The sequence below is a fragment of the Cnephaeus nilssonii genome (genome assembly GCF_951640355.1).
Source record: "Cnephaeus nilssonii genome assembly, chromosome: 17".
Classification (NCBI taxonomy): Eukaryota; Metazoa; Chordata; class Mammalia; order Chiroptera; family Vespertilionidae; genus Cnephaeus; species Cnephaeus nilssonii.
Genome location: NC_137088.1, coordinates 44,741,877 through 44,762,478, shown reverse-complemented (window position 1 = coordinate 44,762,478; position 20,602 = coordinate 44,741,877). Strand labels below are relative to the sequence as shown.

The 20,602-nt window shown below is 51.6% G+C and overlaps 1 protein-coding gene across 4 annotated transcripts in view; it reads left to right on the top strand.

Moving 5' to 3' along the window:
* ARHGEF3 (Rho guanine nucleotide exchange factor 3) overlaps window positions 1–20,602 on the top strand; it is a 296,634-nt gene that overhangs the window by 18,700 nt on the left and 257,332 nt on the right. For 3 of the 4 annotated variants that reach the window (XM_079794773.1, XM_079794768.1, XM_079794774.1), the window contains exon 2: window positions 17,416–17,508. In XM_079794773.1, the coding sequence (XP_079650899.1) occupies window positions 17,465–17,508 (44 nt within the window). In that variant the 5' untranslated portion in view covers window positions 17,416–17,464. Of the gene's footprint in view, window positions 1–8,333; window positions 8,353–17,415; window positions 17,509–20,602 lie in introns of those variants that run through there. The other variant, XM_079794767.1, reaches the window with a different exon arrangement.

Below are 20,602 nucleotides of genomic sequence, written 5' to 3'. Positions count from 1 at the left end.
TACAAGGGAATGTTACTCAGCCATAGAAAGGAGGTAAATTCTGACACATGCTACAACATGGATGAGCCTGGAAACCATTATGCTAAATGAAATAAGCCGGACACAAAAGGGCACATGTCGTGTAATTACTCTCCCACGAGGTACCTAGAATAGCAAATTCATAGACACACCAAGTAGACCAGAGGTTTCCAGGGCCCAGGGGAAGGGAGAATGGGGAGTTACTGTTTAATGGGTGCGACAGAGCTGTGCTTGTGATGATGAGACAGCTCTGGAGATGGATAGTGGTGACTGTGGTACAGCATTGTGAATGCACTTAATGCCACTGAAATGTACACTTAAAAATGGTGAACGTGGTAAGCAATTTGCATGTTATGTATATTTCACCACACTTTGGAAAAAGCGTAAGAGAGTGAATGGGTGTGAAGACTACATCGAGCTCCCTGGACGTTTGTTTACAGGTTGAAGTTAAATCAAAGTGGACCACACAGTGAATAAACAGGCACAAACCGAAAAAGAAGTGGTGGTGGGGGAGGGGCGTAAACCACCCACAGGAGCCCAGAGGGTGCTGCTAAGATCTGACACTGCAGGCTGAGATCTGGCCTGGCAGGGGCAGGCCACCAGGCCAGAGGGTGAAGAATGACGGAAACAGAGAGTTCTTGGTGAGCGTGGGCAGGTCACTCGGGTCCCGGGTCAGATGGCCCAGCCCAGGTCTGGAGCCCGTGAGTCACAGCTCAGCCTCCAGTGGACAAAGGGATGTGGCAGGGAGGGGCTGGGCTATGACTCAGAGGCCACTGCTGTGGGCTTCCTCCAGGCACCTCCCGCCCCTCCTTTCCTGGATCTGCTTCTCCCTGTGGGGTGGAGGCAGGTGTACTTACTTCCTGGGCAGGCCACTGGGAAGGCTCCCCAGCAAACCTGGGAGTTGTCCAGAGTCCTTGGGCAGCTCCTTTTTTGAAAACACAGATAGCAGCTGCATTGATTGAGCACTTGCTGGGCTGCTCCTGGGCTCAGGGCTCTGGGCATTTCATGTCCTTTCAGCCTCACTCTCGCCCTAGCAGCTGGCCTCACCAGTTTCACTCTACAGTAGAGGAAATGGGCTTGTAAGGGTTAAGCAACTTGCCTAAGGCTACACAGGTGGCAAATGGGCAAGCTGGATTTGAACATGTTGCTGACTCAGGAGCCTGGACTTGTAACCATGCTAATACACTCTCTCACACACACACAGACTCCAAAATGTGACTTATCTCTAGGTCATAGGTTTAAAGAGAATTTTAGCAACTTTTCCTTGTGCTTGTGAAAAAAAGTGGGAAAATACAGATAATGATGTTTTACAACAAAAAGGGCATCATTAAATACAATTGCAGTGTAGCATTTCAGGTGTTGAAGAGTGGATGACATTAAACAGACCCACTGAGGACTGGGTGCCACTCGCTGTGCTGGACACTGAGAGTACGGTAGTGACAGTTCTGTCCAATGTTTGTAAAACTGTGACGACATTTCAAAACCAGGCCCAGCCCGGCCAGTGTGGCTCGGCGGTTGAGCATCAACCAGGAAGTCAGGGTTCGATTCCTGGTCAGGGCACATGCCGGGGGTTGCAGGCTCCATCCCCAGTAGGGGGTATACAGGAGGCAGCTTATCAGTGATTCTCTCTCATCATTGATGTTTCTTCTCCCTCTCCCTTCCTCTCTCTGAAATCAACTTACACACACACACACACACACACACACACAATGCATCCTGCTTAAAACAAATAAGCAAACAAACAAAAAACCAGGCCCATTGGGAACAAGTGATCATAAATGTTACAATAGAGAAAATAGGTATAATGTAGATTGCTCCATTAGGGAGCAAGCTGTAATGGTAATTTCCAAAGCGTTCTTTGTTTTTCTGTATGTAAAAGGGCACATGCCTTGTTTTACAGAAAAATCTCTTTTAAGATTTTTATTTGAGATGAGAGGTCCGGTGCACAGATTTGTGCACATTGAAAGGAAATTAGTTAGAAGGTGGCCAGCATGGCACGAGATGGGCCGAACACACCCTGGAGCCAACCTCCTGTGGTCCCTCCCAGGCCAGCCGCATCTGGGGCGGCACCAGGGCCTAAACCGGCAGTCAGACATGCCTCTTGCAATCGTGGACTGCTGGCTCCTAACCACTTGCCTTCCTGCCTGCCTGATCACCCCTAACCCCTCTGCCTGCCTGCCTGATCTCCCCTAACCACCTCTGCCTGCCTGTGTGCCTGATCACCCCTAACTGCTCCCCTGCTGGCCTGATCGTCCCTAACCACCTCTGCCTCTGCCCCATACCTGGGACCCAGGATTCACTCCTCAGGCCAGCCACAGGCAACCGGGACCTGGGCTTCCTTCCCTCTGGCTGGCCGCAGGCACCTGGGACCCGGGCCGGCTTCGCCGGGGCTGGCCGCAGCCACAGGGGACCGTGGGCAGGTGCCTTTGCTCAGGCTGCAGCCACAGGTGCCTGGTACCACGGGACAGGCAGCTTTTCTCCTTCTTCTGGGCCGCAGCCGCAGGCGCTGGCACCCAGTACTGCGGGTGGGTGGCTTCACCCAGGCCCGACTTTGTCAGGAAGGACATCTGGAAGACGCCTTGTCTAATTAGCATATTACCCTTTTATTAGTATAGAAGATTGTGGGAAATATATAACCGTTTCTTGCTTTACAGTCACTTCTTGGTGAATGGGGCAGTGTTAAGGACAGGCCAAAAAGTTAAAGCCTGATAAATACAGGGGAAAGGAAATTTATTTTAGCTAATGGTTTAACTCTTGCCTTCTGAAATTTTATCAGAGGTGCTAACTTGGTGGCGAAATTGATTCATTTAGGTGGCCTCTCCTCACCTTTTCTCCATCTGTCTAATATCAAGAGCAAAAATTAAGCACCTACTTTTTGTTCATTACAGTAGGAGGCATTCATTCATTCCTTCATCCAACAAGTATGTATGAGTGGTATGATGGCTGGGGTTTACTTCACTGGGAGGGCTATGGAAGATAAAAGATTAGAAATGAGTTGGCCATTGAAGTTGTACGGTGGGCACATTCTTTCTACTTTTGTATGTGTGCTGGGTGCTGGGGTAGCTCTGGTGGCCAAGACAGACTCAGACTCTGCTCTTCTGGAGTTAACAGACAGACTCACTCAGGAAACAGATATTAATCAAATAGTCACATGAATGCAAGAAACATTAATTACAGCTGGGATAAGTGCTGAGAAGTCACAAGCAGAGATACAGAAGTCTGAGTATAGACCCCGTTCCATCCAGGATTGGAGGATAAACTGAGTTCTCAGCTGGAGGTACCACCAAGGGGGCAGGTGTGTGTGTGTGTGTGTGTGTGTGTGTGTGTGTGTGTGTGTACATGTGTGCACTGCATGGTCAAGGCCAAGAGGAATCTTTATGTTTCTTTGCCTGCCTGAATCATGGTGTGATAGAAGCATTTTAGGGTAGACCAGTTAACTGACTGCTCTTCAGTCTCCGTTTTTTGTACAGGTTCAAGAAGATAACGGAGATCTAGCATAATCCTCCAATGGCTTGTGATTCTTTCTTAGAAGAAACTTTTTTTTTAAAATATATTTTATTGACTTTTTACAGAGAGGAAGGGAGAGAGATAGAGAGCTAGAAACATCGATGAGAGAGAAACATCGACCAGCTGCCTCCTGCACACCCCCCACTGGGGATGTGCCCGCAACCAAGGTACATGCCCTTGACCGGAATCGAACCTGGGACCCTTCAGTCCGCAGGCCGACGCTCTATCCACTGAGCCAAACCGGTTTTGGCAGAAGAAACTTTTTACCTTCACCTACATTCCCTAAATGTTCCAGCAAGATCCCCATCCCTTCCTTTCTCAGCTGTGAGCATGCTACTCCTCCTATTCAGAACATTGCCCCCTTCTCTTCTCAGGGCCAGCTCCTCTATGTCTTGGCTCAGATGTTACAAAGGAGGCCTTTGCTGAGTACTTTTCCCTGTTTACTCTCCTCCCCCACTTTTTAAAATCCTCAGCTGAGGATATGTTTATTGATTTTAGAGAGAGAGAGCGCGCGAGAGAGTGAAATAACGATGTGAAAGAGAAACATTGATTGGTTGCCTCCTGCATGAGCCCTGACCAGGGATTGAACCTGCAGCCTTATGGTGTACGAGATGACACTCCAACCAACTGAGCCATCTGGATGGGCTCATTTTTAAGCTGTCTCTTCCCCAGGCTGTGAGCATGGTGACAGCGGGGCTATGCCTGGTCACATTCAGTGGCCTCCTAGCTCCCAGCCTGTAGATGCAGACAGTGGGCAATCAGCAGGTCTGACAGCCAGGTGCTACCTTACATTGTGCCTGTGCATATTCCTACTTGGTGATTTTGCATTTTAAAAGGTTTTTACTCATGTACAATTGTCAAAATGGATTTAAGGGACATTGTGGAAACTTCATATGAGATGCGAGTGTTTTGTGTCTGGTTTGTGTCTAGAAATTCAAACAATAAGAACATCGATATCTGAATTCTGTTGGGCTGCAGGAGGCGATGTGGAATTAGATGCCTCTGCAGGATTCCAGTAAAGGATGGGGGTGTCTGGGAAGCCACATCTTCCTCTGGGGTGACAAAGATGGGTCTTTCTTGTGTGTCTGGTTTGTGGTCACATCTGATAGAATTTTACCCTAAAAGTATACCTCAGCCACCTTTATTTCATGCTATACACACAAAAATGTCAAGAGGAGTTGAGGACCTAAAGGTGGAAGGTAAATCAATGGAACTTCTACAAGATAATTAGAGAAGAATATCTGCATGAAATTAGGGTAGCCACAGATTTCTTAAACAAGATACAAACAGCACTACCAAAAAGGAAAAAAGTTTATAAGTTGGACTTTGTTAAAAATAAGAACTTTTTATCAAAAGACAATATTAAGAGAAGGAAAAAGCAAGTCTGGGAGAAGATATTTGAAATACATATGTCCAACTCATATCCAAAATATGTAAAAAACTTCTACAAACCAATAAGAAATAGACAACCCAATTTTATTTTTATTTTTTATATATTTTATTGATTTTTTACAGAGAGGAAGGGAGAGGGAAAGAGAGTTAGAAACATCGATGAGAGAGAAACATCAATCAGCTGCCTTCTGCACACCCCCCACTGGGGATGTGCCCGCAACCAAGGTACATGCCCTTGACCAGAATCGAACCTGGGACTCTTGAGTCTGCAGGCCGACGCTCTATCCACTGAGCCAAACCAGCTAGGGCGACAACCCAATTTTAAAAAGACAAAAGACTTGAGCACACATGTCACCAAAGAGGATTGCATATGACCGATTAGCATATGGAAAGGTACTTAACCTCAGTAGTCATCAGAGAAACACAAATTTAACCATAATGAGATACCACCAAATGTCTACCTGGAATGGCTAAAATGAAAAAGGCTGATAATAAAAGTGTTGGTGAAGATGTGGAACAACTGAAACTCTCATACTCTGCTAGCGGATATGAATTGGTACGACCACTTTAGAAAACATTTTGGCAGTGTCTATGCCAACCTGTGTCACAGCCATTTCGCTCCTGGGTATATACCGAAGAGACATGAGTGCATGAGCCCCCAAGACCTTGTGGGCTCATGAGTGATCATAGCAGCTTTATTCATAATTATCCCAAAATAGAAACAATCCAACTGTCTATCAATAGTCTTATGGATAAGCAAATCATGATCTAGCCCAGTGGTCGGCAAACTCATTAGTCAACAGAGTGGCAAACCGCGGCTCGAGAACCGCATGTGGCTCTCGAGCCGCAGTTTGCCAACCTGATCTAGCCATACAGTGGAATATACTCAGCCATGATAAATAAAGAGCCTTAGGGTAGGGCGTTGACTGGGAGGGGCATGAACAAACCTTCTGAAGGGCTGGAAATGTAGATTTTGATTTGGTTGGTGATTGCATGGGAATGTAAATATCTAAAACCTTAGTGAATTGTACACTTAAGATCTGTGTACTTTATGAATGTTGCAAACTACTTTACTGATGTGTACAGTGGGATGGTACCTTGGTCTAGTCCTTGGAGGAAGGGTGGGGAGATGAAACAATGTCAGAGGGCAGGGCAGGCTGGCGAGGAAGTGAGGATGGCCCCGTGAGAGGCCTGAGTTTCCCTTGCATTGAGCTGCTCCCTGCCCCGGAGGCTGGCCGTGGCTATTGCTCCCATCTGTGTGTTCCTGTAGCCTGTGAGCAATAGCTGCCATTCGTTCCGGTCAAGGTCAGCCAAAGGGTGCAGAAAGAATCAGCACTTGGGAGGGAGGGTGGCCTTCCAAGATTCTGTGTGGTGTAAAGGAGAGGTGCATCGAGCTGGTGCTTGCTGAGTTGGTTCTCCTTGGCCTCTCTGTTAATGTCCTCGCCTGGAGGGAACAGAGCCTGCCTGTCGGCTAGCTTTCCATGGAGCCGAGGATTAAATGGTGGTGGTTGGTATGACTGGATGGTGGTTGGAGGGGATCCAGGGAGGAGGAAGAACCTGCCTCGGTCTGCCCGGGCACATCACTTAGCACCCACACCCTGGCCGATCCTCAACAGCAAATTAAAGGCTGTCATGTAGATGGCCCGGGGCAGCCCGCGGTCTGCTGGGGCAGAGCTCCAAGCTGAATGGACCGTGGTGCCCAGGAGCGGGGCCTGTGCCCCAGATGGTTTGTGCTTGTGCTTGGGTGCTCTTGCCGGCTTCTCTCTGATGGCAGGAGGTCATGCTTCATTTACCTCATTAAATCTATGGGCTGGCTGCTTGGGACAGTACGCGCCCCTGGTGTGGATCTGATGGCCAGCGTGGTTGGATTATGCGTGTTTATTTCTTTGTGACCTGTTTGTTGTGTTCTGTGTTAAGACACCAGGAGACGATGAGGAAAGTGTCAGGGTTAAGAGTGAAGGCCAGGATGCCTGGGTTCCCAGACATGACACTGTACCAGGAGCAGGTGGCAGCCAGTGCTCAGGCACCGAGGATTGAGAGGGGGAGGGGCACCATGGGCTGGTGGCCTCGGGCAAGTCGCTCTGCCCGTCGGTGCTTCGGTTTCTTCATTGGATAATGGAGGGTCAGGGAGGGACACAGCGGGACAACGTGAGAGTGGTAACCAGGCACCGTCTGTGTTGTTACATGGGTTTATTGAGGTGATTAACATAAAGCTCTCAGTGCCGGGCACACCGTCAGCGCCCGTAGGTGTCAGCCATGGTGGCCGGCGATGGGGGAGAGCACGTGGACGTGCGTGGAAAGCACCCCTTATCTACAGTCACAGATCGAGAAACTGTAAAAAAAAGTTCGGTGCAAACTCATTCGGTGACTAAACCTGACCTGATTTAACAGGAGGCTATTTCTAGTACGTGGCAGCGATAGTCACATGCTCAGCGGCAGAAATGTTTATGTGTTTGACTATGGATGCCCGACCCTGCTCGCGTTTTACATCACGTGCCGTACGTGTTTGGTATCACCTTTCTGAAACGCAGACATTATGAACGCTGAAACACATTCGGCCCCGAGGGTCGGGAAGACAGATGGTGGACTTGTCTGCTGTAGTTTATTCTCCAGCTGGCCAGTGAGGCCGATTGCTCCTTTTGGCGAATATGAAAAGGAGGCTGCAGTGCGTATCCTGGATAGACTTGGCATTCCTGGGCCACTGGGCATGCAGGTTTTAAGTCCTGGTAGCTGTTGGCAGAGTGCCTTCCAAAGAGATGAGAGGAAATGATATTTCCACAGTAGCGTGCGGACGCAAGTTTGGTCCTATCACTCCCCTGCTCCTGGGAGCCTCCGCTGCGGCTGCCCGGGGCTGCGAGGCCCACAGCTCGCATCCTGGCTCCTTTCTGTGGTGTCCACAGCCGTCCTCGCCCAGTCTGGCCTGTCCTCCCAATCTCTGACTCCCTGGCCTTTGTGTCACCACGGGTCCTCCTTCACGCCTCTCATCCTTGGGCCTCAGACCAGCTGCAGAGTCCCGTGGTCAGTCAGTGACCGCCCCCTCCCCCTTCCGTGTGCCCCTGCGGCGGGGGGGGGGGGGGGAGAGGGGCTCAGCCAGCACAGGGCTGCGTCTGCTTCGTGGCCTTGCCTCTGGGGAGAGCTGGGGACCCAGTTCAGTTCTGGGAGTCCTGTCAGGGCACCGAAGGCCTCTGAGCTCAGAGGGACTGGAGGGAGCAGGCACGGTGGGGACACGCCGTGGGAAGGCGCCGAGGCCAGTTGTTTGGGAGGAAGATGTGTATCTTCAGGTCTGTGGGAAGCCCTTGCAGAGGGCTGAGCCAGGGAGTGACCTGGCTGACTGGCTTGTGTTTAAATTCCGCAGGTCAAATGGAGGTGATAAGCGGTGTTAGCAGTTGAGCTGGAGGGAAGGGGGTGGAGGGAGAAGGCCTTCGTGCATAAGGGGTAAGAAGAGAGAAAGGTCAAGGGCACCCCCCAGGGCCTCTGGACTCCGGCTGTGGTGGATGGAGGGGTCCTGCCTCAGGAGGGGGAGGGATGATAGTGAAAAGAGCAAGCGCTCTGGCTGCCGGGGTTCAAACCCCAGCTCGGCACTTGGCGCCAGGTCCGCGGGCGGGTGTTTCTCCACACCTTGCGCCTCGCTGCCTGTCTGTAAGATGGGGGCCTGCTGACCCCCTTGGGGGGTTGTGAGTGCTGATGGTGCTAACCGTGGCCAAGGGGCTGGCACGCCCTGGGTGCTGAGTCGGTGCAGATCTTCCCTCCCTTGTGCCAAGCAGCCACCTCTCCGCCTCCCCAGACCTAGCCTCTCTGTTGGAATTGCCGTCCAGTGTCAGTTTCTGGATTCCTCCTCTTGTCAGCCTTGCGTTTGTTTTCCCGCTGGGTTCAGGGTCCCTCAGCACCCGGAGCACAGGTGCTGGAGCCTGGACACCTGCTGAGGAGTTCCCTCGGAGGACCCAGCCGCTCCCCGTAGGGCAGGAACCGTCTCCTCAGAGCTGGGTACGCCCCTGGGGAGGTGCTGCTGGAATGAAGGAGCGTGGGAATGAACGCTCCACCAACCCCTGCATGGCCTTGACCTCCCACAGATAAGCCAGCAGGCTGGACCCATCCAGTTTCCACCGCGGCCAGGGGCTGGGCCAGCTGCCTCAGTCACCTGGGAGGGCCTATGACGTGTCGGTTCTCAGGCCTGGCCTTGGAGGTTCTGATTCAGAAGGTCTGCGCTGGGGCCCAGCGTGGCTGTGCTGGATGGCCCTGTGCCCGCCCCGTCAGGACACCTGCGGGCTCTGAGGACTGCGGGTCCTCCTGGCTCCGCCATCCTGTGACTCTCATGGCAGCGAAAGGCCCTGGTCTGCAGGCCCCGCCCTGCTGGGCGAGGTTGGTTTTCTGGGTGCCAGGCCACCAGGTGGGGGTTCTGGGTAGCGGCAGCAGCTGCCCCCTCCTGCAATCAGCAGGAATTGAACTGCCCGGAGGTTTTGAACTCGAATGTCCTGCTGGCTTCCTCCAGTGACTACCAAGTATCTTTATCACAGCTGATGCCCCAACCACTTGGGGGCCTGTGCCCCCAAGTGTGCTTAGGTTTGGGGTCTCATTTACCTTGCTAGCCCCTTGGGAGGCGTGATGGGGACCAGCTTCTCTGACCCCAGCAGAGGCCGGAACTCAAGTGCTGGGCTTTGCCTCCGGAACATCTGCCCCTTCCGTGGTCTGTTCCTCCCTGGACACAGGAGCGATTGTAACCACGTGGACGGGTCCTCCTTCATGCCTCTCTCCCTGCCCCCTGCACACTTCTGGGTGGGTTTTGCTCTTGACCGCTGCCAGTCTGCTGAGGGACGGGGGTCCCATTACCGTGTCAGGGTGTCCCTGCTGTGTTCCCTGCCCGAGCAGTGGGTGAAGGTTCAGTTGCTGGCGGAGGAGGCGGTGCTGCACACGTGGCCGGTTGGGCTCCAGGTTGCTCACTGTCATTCCTCGTGTGTGCTGTGGGCATGTGCCTCTCAGAGAGGCGGGGAGCGGTCTGGAGCCCCGGAGGGCCTCTCGCAGAGCCGGTCCGGGTGTCCGTCTGGGTCGGGAAGCGGGCGGTGGGCTGCAGCCTCTGCTTGTCTGGGCCAGCAGGAGGGGCCGGGGCTCAAGGGCTCGTCTGGGGCGCCTGTCACTCAAGTCACTTCCTTTGTCACTGTGGCTGAGGCGGCCCGTTTGCTGCCTCTTGAGATCCCTGAGCCTGTGCAGTCTTGCCTTCTGGGTGGGTCTGGAATGGTTCCTCCCGGGGTATTTCATATTCTCGGGAAGTGCTTCCCCCGCTTTCCGTCCTCCTGTTTGCTCAGCATCCCAGCTCCTGAAGCCTCACATTAGAGACCAAGCCGTCTTCCTTCAGAGCCCGAGGCCGCAATCGTTGTCTATATTGTAAATGCTTTTACTGTATAACGTACAGCGTAGATGTTTTAGGAGCTAGGGAAAATCATGTTACTGTGGCATTATGGCTTCACGGAATCCCATCTCTCTTGTGTTTAGGTTATGTAAACTAAACTAGAAGCTCTTAGAAGAAACAGTGGTTTAATCCCACTGTCCCATGTAAGTGAGTGTATGTTCTGGAGAGAGTGGGAGATTGGGGGTGGTGAATCTGCAGGTCCTCCAAGCTGGCCCCACACCCCACGTGCCCCAACGAGTGTGGGGCAGTCCCGTGTGTGAGTCTCGGGGTCCTCTCTGTGCTGACCGCTGACTTTACCTGAAGGGCAGGTGAACACACAGCACCCTCCCCCAGCACTGGCCCTGCTGGGCTCCTGGGGGCTGGGGGAGAGCCCCTCTCCAGCTGCCTCTTCCTGAAGGGCTTTCTAGGGGGGATTTTGGACTCTGCAGGATTTTCTCACTGGCTTTAGAATTTGCCCCCCACAAAGCTACAGTTGGTCCCCACTTCTCAGGGTCTTTCTCAGGGGACACTTGGTGTCGGAGCACAGAGCGGGAGCTAAGCTTTAGCCAGAGAGGCTTATTGTATGGGGAGTCGGGCTGCATACTTACTCAGGTACCAGGGCCCAGGGCCCAGGGGACCGTGGACGTTGGCAGGCCGGGACCCAGGGGTCAGGCACACTCAGCTATTTCATCCCCGCCGCCCACTCCTGGCTGCTGGAGCACGGCCTGGCGGTGTCGGCCGGAGTCCACCTCCTTCTCTGTAACGTGTGCACAACAGTGTGCCTCCCACGGCGTCCGTGTGTGACTTAATGACGTTCAGAGTAGGTTGTTGATATCTCTTGGTCATCTCCTCCCTTGAGCTAAAGCCCCGGAGATTTCAGAGAATTTGAAACGGTCTCCCGTGGCTAGCTACACACCGTTTCATGAAGCATCGCTTACAGCCGGGGTGGAAGCTCTGGCGCACGGTTCTGCAGGCGCTGGGAAGCACCCTTTGGGCATGCAGGGTGCTCAGTACTGCAGCCCCGTCCCCGCAGGCAGTGCGGGATGATGGAGGAGGCGACCCGACTGCCAGCCTGGAGCCGAGTTGGAGGGTGTGGAGTGTATCCGTTCTGTGGAGGCCGTTTGAACCGGGCTGGCGAAGGTCAGGTCAGGAAAACGTTCCCTGTCCAAAAATTCCAGTTTCATCCCGCGCTGGGGAAATTGACACGAGGCACCTTCTAGGGCAGTGATGGGCAACCTTTTGAGCTTGGTGTGTCAAACTTCGCCAAAAAACTGAGCATAACTCGGGTAGTGTGTCACTTTGAGGAAAAAACTAACTCCAAGACTCTAGTCGCAAATGTTTCATCCTCAGGAGCAGCAAATGTTTCATCCTCGGCATGCGGCCGCGTGTCATCAGAAATGGCTACGCGTGTCAGTGCTGACACGCGTGTCATAGGTTCGCCATCACTGGTCTAGGGTCATTTAGCATGACTCTTTTCTCCATTGTGGACTTCATTTGGGGGGAGGAGGGACAAGCACCATTGTCTTTTGTGCTTATGCCCCGGTTCTTCTAACCACTAGCTCTGTGAGCCTGGGCAAGCCACTCGAGCCCCTCTGTGCCTCGGTTTCCTCATCCGTGAGGAGATGAGAGTCCCTGCCTCACAAGGTTGCCGAAAGCGGCAAATGGGTCCAGGCGTTTGGGGCTCCATGCAGGTGCCTGCGCCTGGGAAGGCGCCATCCCCGTAGCCTGTGGTGAGGAAGAGGACAGTGCTGACGGTGGTGACAATGACGCCATGGCTCCCAGGTCCCCGGGCAGCCTGCGTGCGTCCCTCAGACCGACTCTGCTTGGACAGTGTCCATCTTACAGCAGCCAGTGCACACGGGAGGCCCCAGACTTCTCCGGCCATGTGTCCCCCTCCTCCTGCCTTTGGGTCCTCCCCGAATGGATAAGCATGGTCTCTGTCCGTCAATAAAAGGGTCCCGAGTGTCCACTGAAGACGTTATTGGAAGAGCCCTGGAGAGAGGCAGGCAGGTGGTGGTAGTTTTGCATAAAGTAAGATTTTTCAAGCTTATTTGTTGCATTGGAACTGTTTCATAATATGAGAACGTACCCCACACCCCCGCATCTGAATCATATAGGAGAGGTGATGCCCCAGTTGAAAACAGAATACCCTTTGGCCTAAGGACAGACAGCCTGGAGCTGGACAGGACTTGACCCCTGTGGTGTCCCCAGTGGACCCTCGTTCTAGAATCTGGGATCTGATCTTCCCGGGGAACACTGGAGACTCGTGACGAGGCCCTGAGGACTGGCCCAGCCTCCTCCCCACCCCTCCCCAAACGAGCCTGTGAGGGAGCCCATGCCCACACCACCAGCCTTCACACGCACAGTGAGACCTGGACTGTTACCCGCCCTGAGGCACGCTGGGCTCAGCCTGTCCTTGTAGTTCAATGTGGAGGGTCAGATGCTGAGCCCGAAGGCTGCCTGGCAGGAGTGTTCAAAGTCCTTGCTGGAGCAAGTATGACCATGGCCTTAGCCTGTTGCATCTGTTTCATCAGGGGGCATCTTGACATTGTGTTTAGAAATATAGTACCTTAAGTCCCTATCATACACCTTCCTTGGAGAGAGAGAGCGACATAAGGGCTCGGGTGGGTACTGTGGGGTTTTGTGGTGTGGAGCCTCATTTTTCTGTGAATCTTGGTGGCCAGCTCCGCTTGGGGGCTGTTTATTTCTTCAGCTGGGTGGTGATGGCCTCCGTGGCGTCCTGATGCTGAGCAGGCTTGTGTCATCTCTCATTAGGGTGCAGAATGCAGTTAGCCGGATGTGTTCATGTGTTCAACAGGTATTGTACTTGTCAGTGTGCTCACAGCTGGGGAGGCACAAACCCTGGAGAAGCTGGGAGACACGGCACACAGGAGGGATGTGGGTGAGGAAGGTGTGCGCGGGAGCACTGGGGAGGGCCTGGGGGCGCGGGGATAGCCTGCGGGACTGTGGGCGGTTGGTGTGCAGGATGTCTACCGGAGGGTGGACCTCATTTCCAAAGTCTTGCCCCAACAATCCCCCCAAAACTCTCACAGTGTCTGGCCTCCAGGAAGGATGGGGTAGAAATACAAATAAAATAGATAACGCCAACCACTAACTGAGCACGTCTTCTTGGCTAAACACTCGACATAGATGATCTCATTTAAAATATATATATATATTTTATTGATTTTTTTACAGAGAGGAAGAGAGAGGGATAGAGAGTTAGAAACATCGATGAGAGAGAAACATCGATCAGCTGCCTCCCGCACACTCCCCACTGGGGATGTGCCCGCAACCAAGGTACATGCCCTTGACCGGAATCGAACCTGGGACCCTTCAGTCCGCAGGCCGACGCTCTATCCACTGAGCCAAACCGGTTTCGGCAGATGATCTCATTTTAACCCAGGGGCGCACGCCCCACGGGGATGAGATTCCGTCCGTGATGCCCGCAGGCTGGTGGAGGTGCCGCTCCCCTGAAACTGTGCATCCCTGTTACCGCTTAATCACATTGCACTGTCATGATCAGTGTGTGTGTGTGTTTTTTAACTTTGCAACGTTTTTAGCAACCCTACAGTACGTAAACACTTTTTTTTGTTGTTCTCGTAAAGCTGCTAGCAGTTCAGGTCTAACTGAAGCCCATCTTAACCTCCAGCCAGTCCCAGGTCCCTCCTCAGAGGCAGCCGCTTACACAGAATGTCTCCTCGGTGGTCCTCACACTCCTGGGCCCCGGCCTTTCCTCCGTGCCCATGTGGGTGCGGCAGCAGATCTGTGGGAGGACGGGGCGCCAGGGCCAGGGGACGGCACAGGTGTGCTGCTGTGGCCACGCTGGCCCCGGCGCTGTTTGGTAACTGACCTTGGGCCAGGTCTCGAGGGAAGGAGTGCTCAGGCTCGACCCCGCTGCCCCGCGCTGTTATCGCTGGTTCAGTTTAGTGGCCTCAGGAGCCCTTAGGCGCAGTGGCCTTGTTTTCAGTCAAGGCCTCTGGGTCACGTTTCTTGGCTGTCGGGGAGGTGAGGTCATCCAGGGCAGGTGGCTTGGGACTTTGAGGTCATAGCCTCAGTGGTCCACTCAGCCTTCAACCCTGACTTTGGTTTTGGCCCTGATGAGATTGGCAGAAAAAAAAAAAAATGTATCCAGCTCTCTCCCTCTTCTGATAAAAGCCTGGAGGACAAACCCTGACTGTTGTTTACTGATAAATGTTTATGAAGCCCGCCGAATGCCCAGCGGATGCGGAGCAGGGAGCAGGCGGCGCTTTGGCAAATCTCTCGAGAGGGTGTGTCCTTTTTTTGAGATCTGAGGCTGAGAAGATCTCATTTCTGAACTCCAGACCTATCGGATGATAAATGTGTGCTGTTTGGGGCCACTAAGTGTGTGGTAATTTGTTCTGGAAGCAGTAGGAAGCGAATGCAGGGCGGTTCTGTAGAGGACTACCGACAACATTCTCGAAAATGCCTCTTGATGCACCTGTGTATATAACAGCAAGTTGAGTGCTTACTGCCACCGTCTTCCAGGGTGGTTGGACCAATTTATGTTCCCACCAGCAGCAGGTGTGGGAGTTCTTGTTCCGCGTCCTCACCAACACTTGGTGCCTCCTGAGAAGAGCTATTTTTCAGGGCAGAATTAGTGGGACTTCATGTCCAAAGGACACTTCGCAGGAGGCTGGTGCTCAGCCAGTGCTGGCCAGTGCCGATCGAGCCAGCGGTTAGAGGAATGAGGAGGGGCAGTGCCAGCGCTCCTGGCTGGGAGCCGTACAGTTCCTCTCCGTGGGAGTGCCTGGGATGGGAAGTAGTGATAACTTCAGGCTAATGCAGAACTTTCCGGCTGAAGGGTTAGAACAGCACGCCTCTTTGTAACTTTCCGATGAACCGAGGTGAGTGGTGGGTATTGCGAGGTGGAAATAAGCCTGAGCTGCTCAGCCAGCTCCTCAGAGTTTGAAAACTGCCCTGACTTACGTGCTGCGACCTTAAGCTAATCACAGCCTCTTGGGCTCTGGTTTTGCCATCTACCAAATGGGTGTGATCCTGCTTCCCCCGGGGGCTGGGTGGTCAATGGAGTGTCTGTGTGGGAGCCTTGGTTTACTGCCCACAAATAGGTGTCGAGTCAGCGTGGCTGTGGTGGCTACCGACAACCCTAGTGAGCACATACGTTCCTTTTGCAGAAGTTGGCATTTCTGGATTCAGATGTCCAGGGGGCTGAGTGGCTGCCTTGAGAAGGGTCTGAGAATATCACCCGCTTGGTGGGCCAGTGGAGGGTGGGCTCTGACTTCTGCCTGTTGCTCGGGACTGGACGTGTGTGCGGAGAACCCTGTCGTGGGCACCATTTGGGGATGCAGCTGTCGGATCCCTCTGCGGCATTTCCTGGGCTGCAGAAGAGCATGGTGTGCTGAGCAAACGTGGCCTCCAGGCTGGGGTGAGGCGGCTGCGGTGTTCAAGCTGCCGAGCGACGCTGGTGTGGGTGCTTGCTCCCCTCTCCCTTCGTGGCAGGGATGCAGTGGCGCCTCTGGGACTGCGCTCAAGTCCCACTACCCTTCCACCTCTCTTCCTTCCGGGATCCACGCCTTCCCCTTTGCCGTATTCTGAGCCCTCCGTCATGCGCAGACCTCGGCTGATGCAGTTAAGTCCTGATGGAGGCCAGAGCAGTAGCCCAAGACCTGGGCCTCGATGCTAAAAATAGCTCAAGGCATGCTCTTTGCAAGTTAGAGGAGCCGTGCTGGAAGCTGTGGCTGGGGATTCCCAACACTGACTGGCCGACGCCTTGTGGTGCAGGGTCCCAGGTGTCTGGTCCTGCTCACCTGGATCTGAGAGTTCATCCAAGTGATGTTTTCATCCGGGAGTAGGCCCACCCCCGGTGGAGCATGTGGAGATTTGGCCAGGCAGGCCTGTGACGCTCAGCTGTCAGAACAGCTGATACAATGGAGCTGGCCATAAAGACGGCACTAGCGTGGAAGATCGTGGGTGTCAAAATTACCCTGAACTGCCTTTTGCCTAAGAGGCACAAGGTTGGAGACCACACGCCATCCCGCAATATGGCCTGCAAAGCCAGTTCTTTTAGCACTGCAACTGACGACTGTTTGGTTGACACCAAATGCAGTAGCTGGTTTGTGTTTGGAACCATGGTGTAGAAAGAGAATCTATCTTTTAATGCTAAAACCACACCCCGGGTGGTGAGGAATGCAGTACCTGAGACTGCAGAGGCCACCTCAGCGTCCTATCTCAGACTCACCTGGGGGCAGGTGCTCAGGGAGTGGGAGAGTGGGCAGAATCCGCCACCCATCGGCATGTCCCTCGCTAGCTCTGCCTGTCTCTGTCCCATGGCTTTCTCTGTCATTCCTAAGCACATAGACTGGAATCCTTGGGTACCGTGTACAGTTGGATGGCATTTTGCCATACCAAGTGGTCACTCTGTGGAGTCAGGCTCACTGCTCATACTTGTGGATCCCAGCATTTCTAAGTCTTCACACTAGAGGATAATACAAGCTTGTCAATGCCTCCTCATCCATCAAACATTGATTGCATGCCTACTTGAAATTGCATGTGGTTTTACCAAAATTGTAACAAAAAATAGTTTGGCCTCACCTGTCTCCATAGAGCATGTCCCAAGCTCCAAATAACCAAATCCACCCTCAGAAGAGTCCCGGTGGAAATATTTAATATAGTCCCAACTGGGATGAGAGTTAAGTAGCCATAAAAACAGGACCCAATGAAACAGTGACTCAAGGAATAAGGTGAGAAGGTGGCCATGCTCCAGTCAGTCACAGACCCAGGTGCCTTCTATTTTTTTGCTCTGTTATTTCCAAGAGCATTGTCATTATCTGCATGGTCAGAGCTGAGTTCCAGCCAGTGTGGCCAAGCATGCCTATGTCTTAAGACCTAGAAAGAGAAGTGGCACATACCACTTCCTTTCACATTTCCTTGGGAATTTAGATACCTGGCTGCAATGATGACTGGGAAATGTAGACTCTGTTAAAACTCGAATAATTATGGAAGAAGGGGAGAATGGATTTTGATGGACAGTGGGCAGCCTTTCACATATTCCCCTTTATGTATTTAATGCAGTTCGTGTGTTTATAATATAAATGCACCCAGGTTATAAATATTGGTTGTTTTGCCTTTTTCAGGAAGAAGACCTCAGCCTGCCACACTGTGTATGGGGAGAGTTCCACAGTAATGAATCAGTGTGTCTTCAGAGGAATGGAAGAAAACAAGGAAAGGTAAAAATACCTTTAAAAATTAAAGTGAAAAATTTTTTTACATGCAACGGCTAAATGAAATGCAGAACTTCATCTATGTCTGTATAAGACAGTTGGAGGCCATCACACATTTGGAGATAGACAAATTTCATGTGTCCCCTATTAATATCACTAGCTAATTTTTATTTATTTATTTTTATTTTATTAATTTGAGAGAGAAAGAAACATCGATGTGTTGTTTCACTTATTTTTGCATTCATTGGTTGCTTCTTGTATGTGCTCTGCCTGGAGGTCAACCCCTTAACCTTGGTGTATTAGGACGATGCTCTAACTAACTGAGCTTCCTGGCTAGGGCTGATATCTCTAATTTCTGACACCAGAAGAGAAGATACCTTTGTTAAGTATAAGATAATTTTTCTAGGACTTAGAGGGAAGAGTTGCTATAACTAGAACTGATGTGGTGTAGAATTAAATATTTTATTCCAAAAACTGTGGACAGCCCGGTCGGTGTGGCTCAGTTGGTTGAGCATCACCCCATGCACCAGGAGGTCATCAGTTCAATTCCTGGTCAAGACACATGCCCGGGTTGCTGGCTTGATCCCCAGTGGGGGGCATGCAAGAGGCAGCCAATTGATGTTTCTTTCTCATCGATGTTTCTATCTCTATCTTTCCCTCTCCCTTCCTCTCTCTGAAATCAATAATAATAAAAAAAAAAAAAAACACCCACAAAAAACAAAAACTGTGGACACTCATTTCAAGAAACTGTGGACATAGCTCAGATGTGTTGTATCTACATTTGTGTGTGGCCAGTCCTCCAGGAGGAGGCAAAGGCAGACCCTTACTCTTGGTAGCTATGTCTTCTCTTGAAGTCATGATCTCGTCTTCCTTCCATCTCCTCTTGTTTTCCCTTAAAAATAAACATATTAATTTAATTTTAGTGCCCAGGAAGTGCATGGATATATTTTTCTAGTTAAAAATAAGAGTGAAGTCCCCATTGACTCTCCCATTCCCCAGTTTTATTTTCAGCCCCTCACTTACTCCCGCCTTTCCTCGAGGTACCACTGTGATCCACTTTGTGCATTTCCTTCCAGAACTTTTTTTAGGTGCCTATGCACATAGAAAAAAATCATTCTTTCCTTCTTTCTTTTTTTATTTTATTTCTGTTCTTTAAATACAGGCTGTAATATTATGCTTGCTGGTCTACTTTGTAACCTTTTAAATTAATTCAATTATATGTCTTAAAATATTTTCAAGACAGTAATGTGAATCTACCTTGTTTTTGTGCTACAGCAAAGTGAGCCGTGTATCTACAGTATGAGAATCCCCCTGCTCATTGAGCTGTTTCCTGCTGGTGTGGGTGGGTCGGTTCTGCATTTGGCCTTTATAACACATTTGTGATGTACTTGCTGGTACATGCCTCCTGAGCACATGGACAGATTGCTTTTTTAGGTGTTTACTGAGGAGTGGAGTTGTTGGGTCATCCTGTGTATGCGTTTAAGGTCTCAATAAATCTTGCCAAATCGTTCTCTGAAGAGCATCACTTGTCATCAGGGTCTCAGATTTCCTGTCCCAGGGTCCCAGGGTTCCCGCCTCCTGCCACACTTCTGTTCTTCATGCTTTTTCCTTTTAGCCACTGCTGAACAGTGGCATCGCTCTGCTATCATAATTTCCTCCTCTTCTCTTTACTCTGGGGAAGTTCATCTTTTCAGGTCTTTCTGTTGCCTGTTTTCATCTCCCAGTGGCCCTCTCAGGGACCCAGTGACCTATCCGGAGGCCCAGGGCATCTGTCAGCCTTGGTCCTTCCCAGGAGTAGGTGCCACTTCATTTTCTCTTCTGAAAAGTATTCAGGTATGCTCCTCCAGGAGAGGTCGTCACAGGATTACTGAGGGGGTTTTGAAGAGCCTTTGGTAGGATTTCTCTACTTCAGGTTGTTTTATCCACCACCACCACCATCACTGTTACCATCACCAACACCATCACCATCATCAGTACCATCACTACCACCACTACCACCCACCACCACCACCACTGTCTCCATCACCACCAACACCACCACTACCACCATCACTGTTACCACCACCACCACCATCATACCATCTTCAGTACCATCACTACCACCACCACCACCACCACCACCACTGCCACCACTGTCTCTATCACCATCACTACCACCACCACCACCATAATCACCACCACCACATTGTCACCACCACCACCATCTCCACCACCGTGATTGTTACCACCACCAACACCATCACCATCATCACTACCATCACTACCACCACCACCACCACTGTCTCCATCACTACCACCACCACATCATCACCACCACCATCATTCCACCACCATTCTCATCATTGAGGGCAACAATATGAGTATTTGCCATGTGTCCGGCTCTGTGTAGGTCACTTAGCTTACTTAACTTATTTAATTCTCACAATGGTTCTATAAGGTAAGAAGTTGATTGTTAACCCCATCATGGCCAACAGGTAACATTAGGACAGAGATTCATTTAAAACCAACCTCTGCCCTAGCCAGTTTTGCTCAGTGGATAGAGCGTTGACCTGCGGACCAAAGGGTTCCGGGTTTGATTCCAGTCAAGGGCACATACCTCAGTTGCAGGCTCCTCCCTGGCCTGGGCCCTGGTTGGGGAGCCTACAGGAGGCAACCAATCGATGTGTTTCTCTCACATGGATGTTTCTCCCTGTCTTTCTCTCTCTCTTCCACCCTTTCTAAAGGACCAATGGAAAAATATCCTCGAGTGAGGATTAAAAAAAATAAAACTAACTAACTAAATAAATAAAACCAACCTCAACAATAAGAATTACAACAAAAACTGTCTCTCTGTGGAGTCCCAGCTCCTAGTCACTGCTCTCACTTTCAGTGACTGACAGACTCACACTTGCCGAGGGGTGAGTTCTTGTGGACGTAGCTGTGGAGCCATCACGCCATGTTTGCGGTTGCCTTGATTGCACTCAGTTGTTATTCCTCATCGGGGTCTTCGAGAGGAGCATGTGGGAGTTGGGAGGGTGGTTTAGGGTTTTGTCCACATCCAGCATGTGCACGTGGACTCTTGCATAACACCAGCCCCTCTGTTCTGGTGGACAGTTGGGGG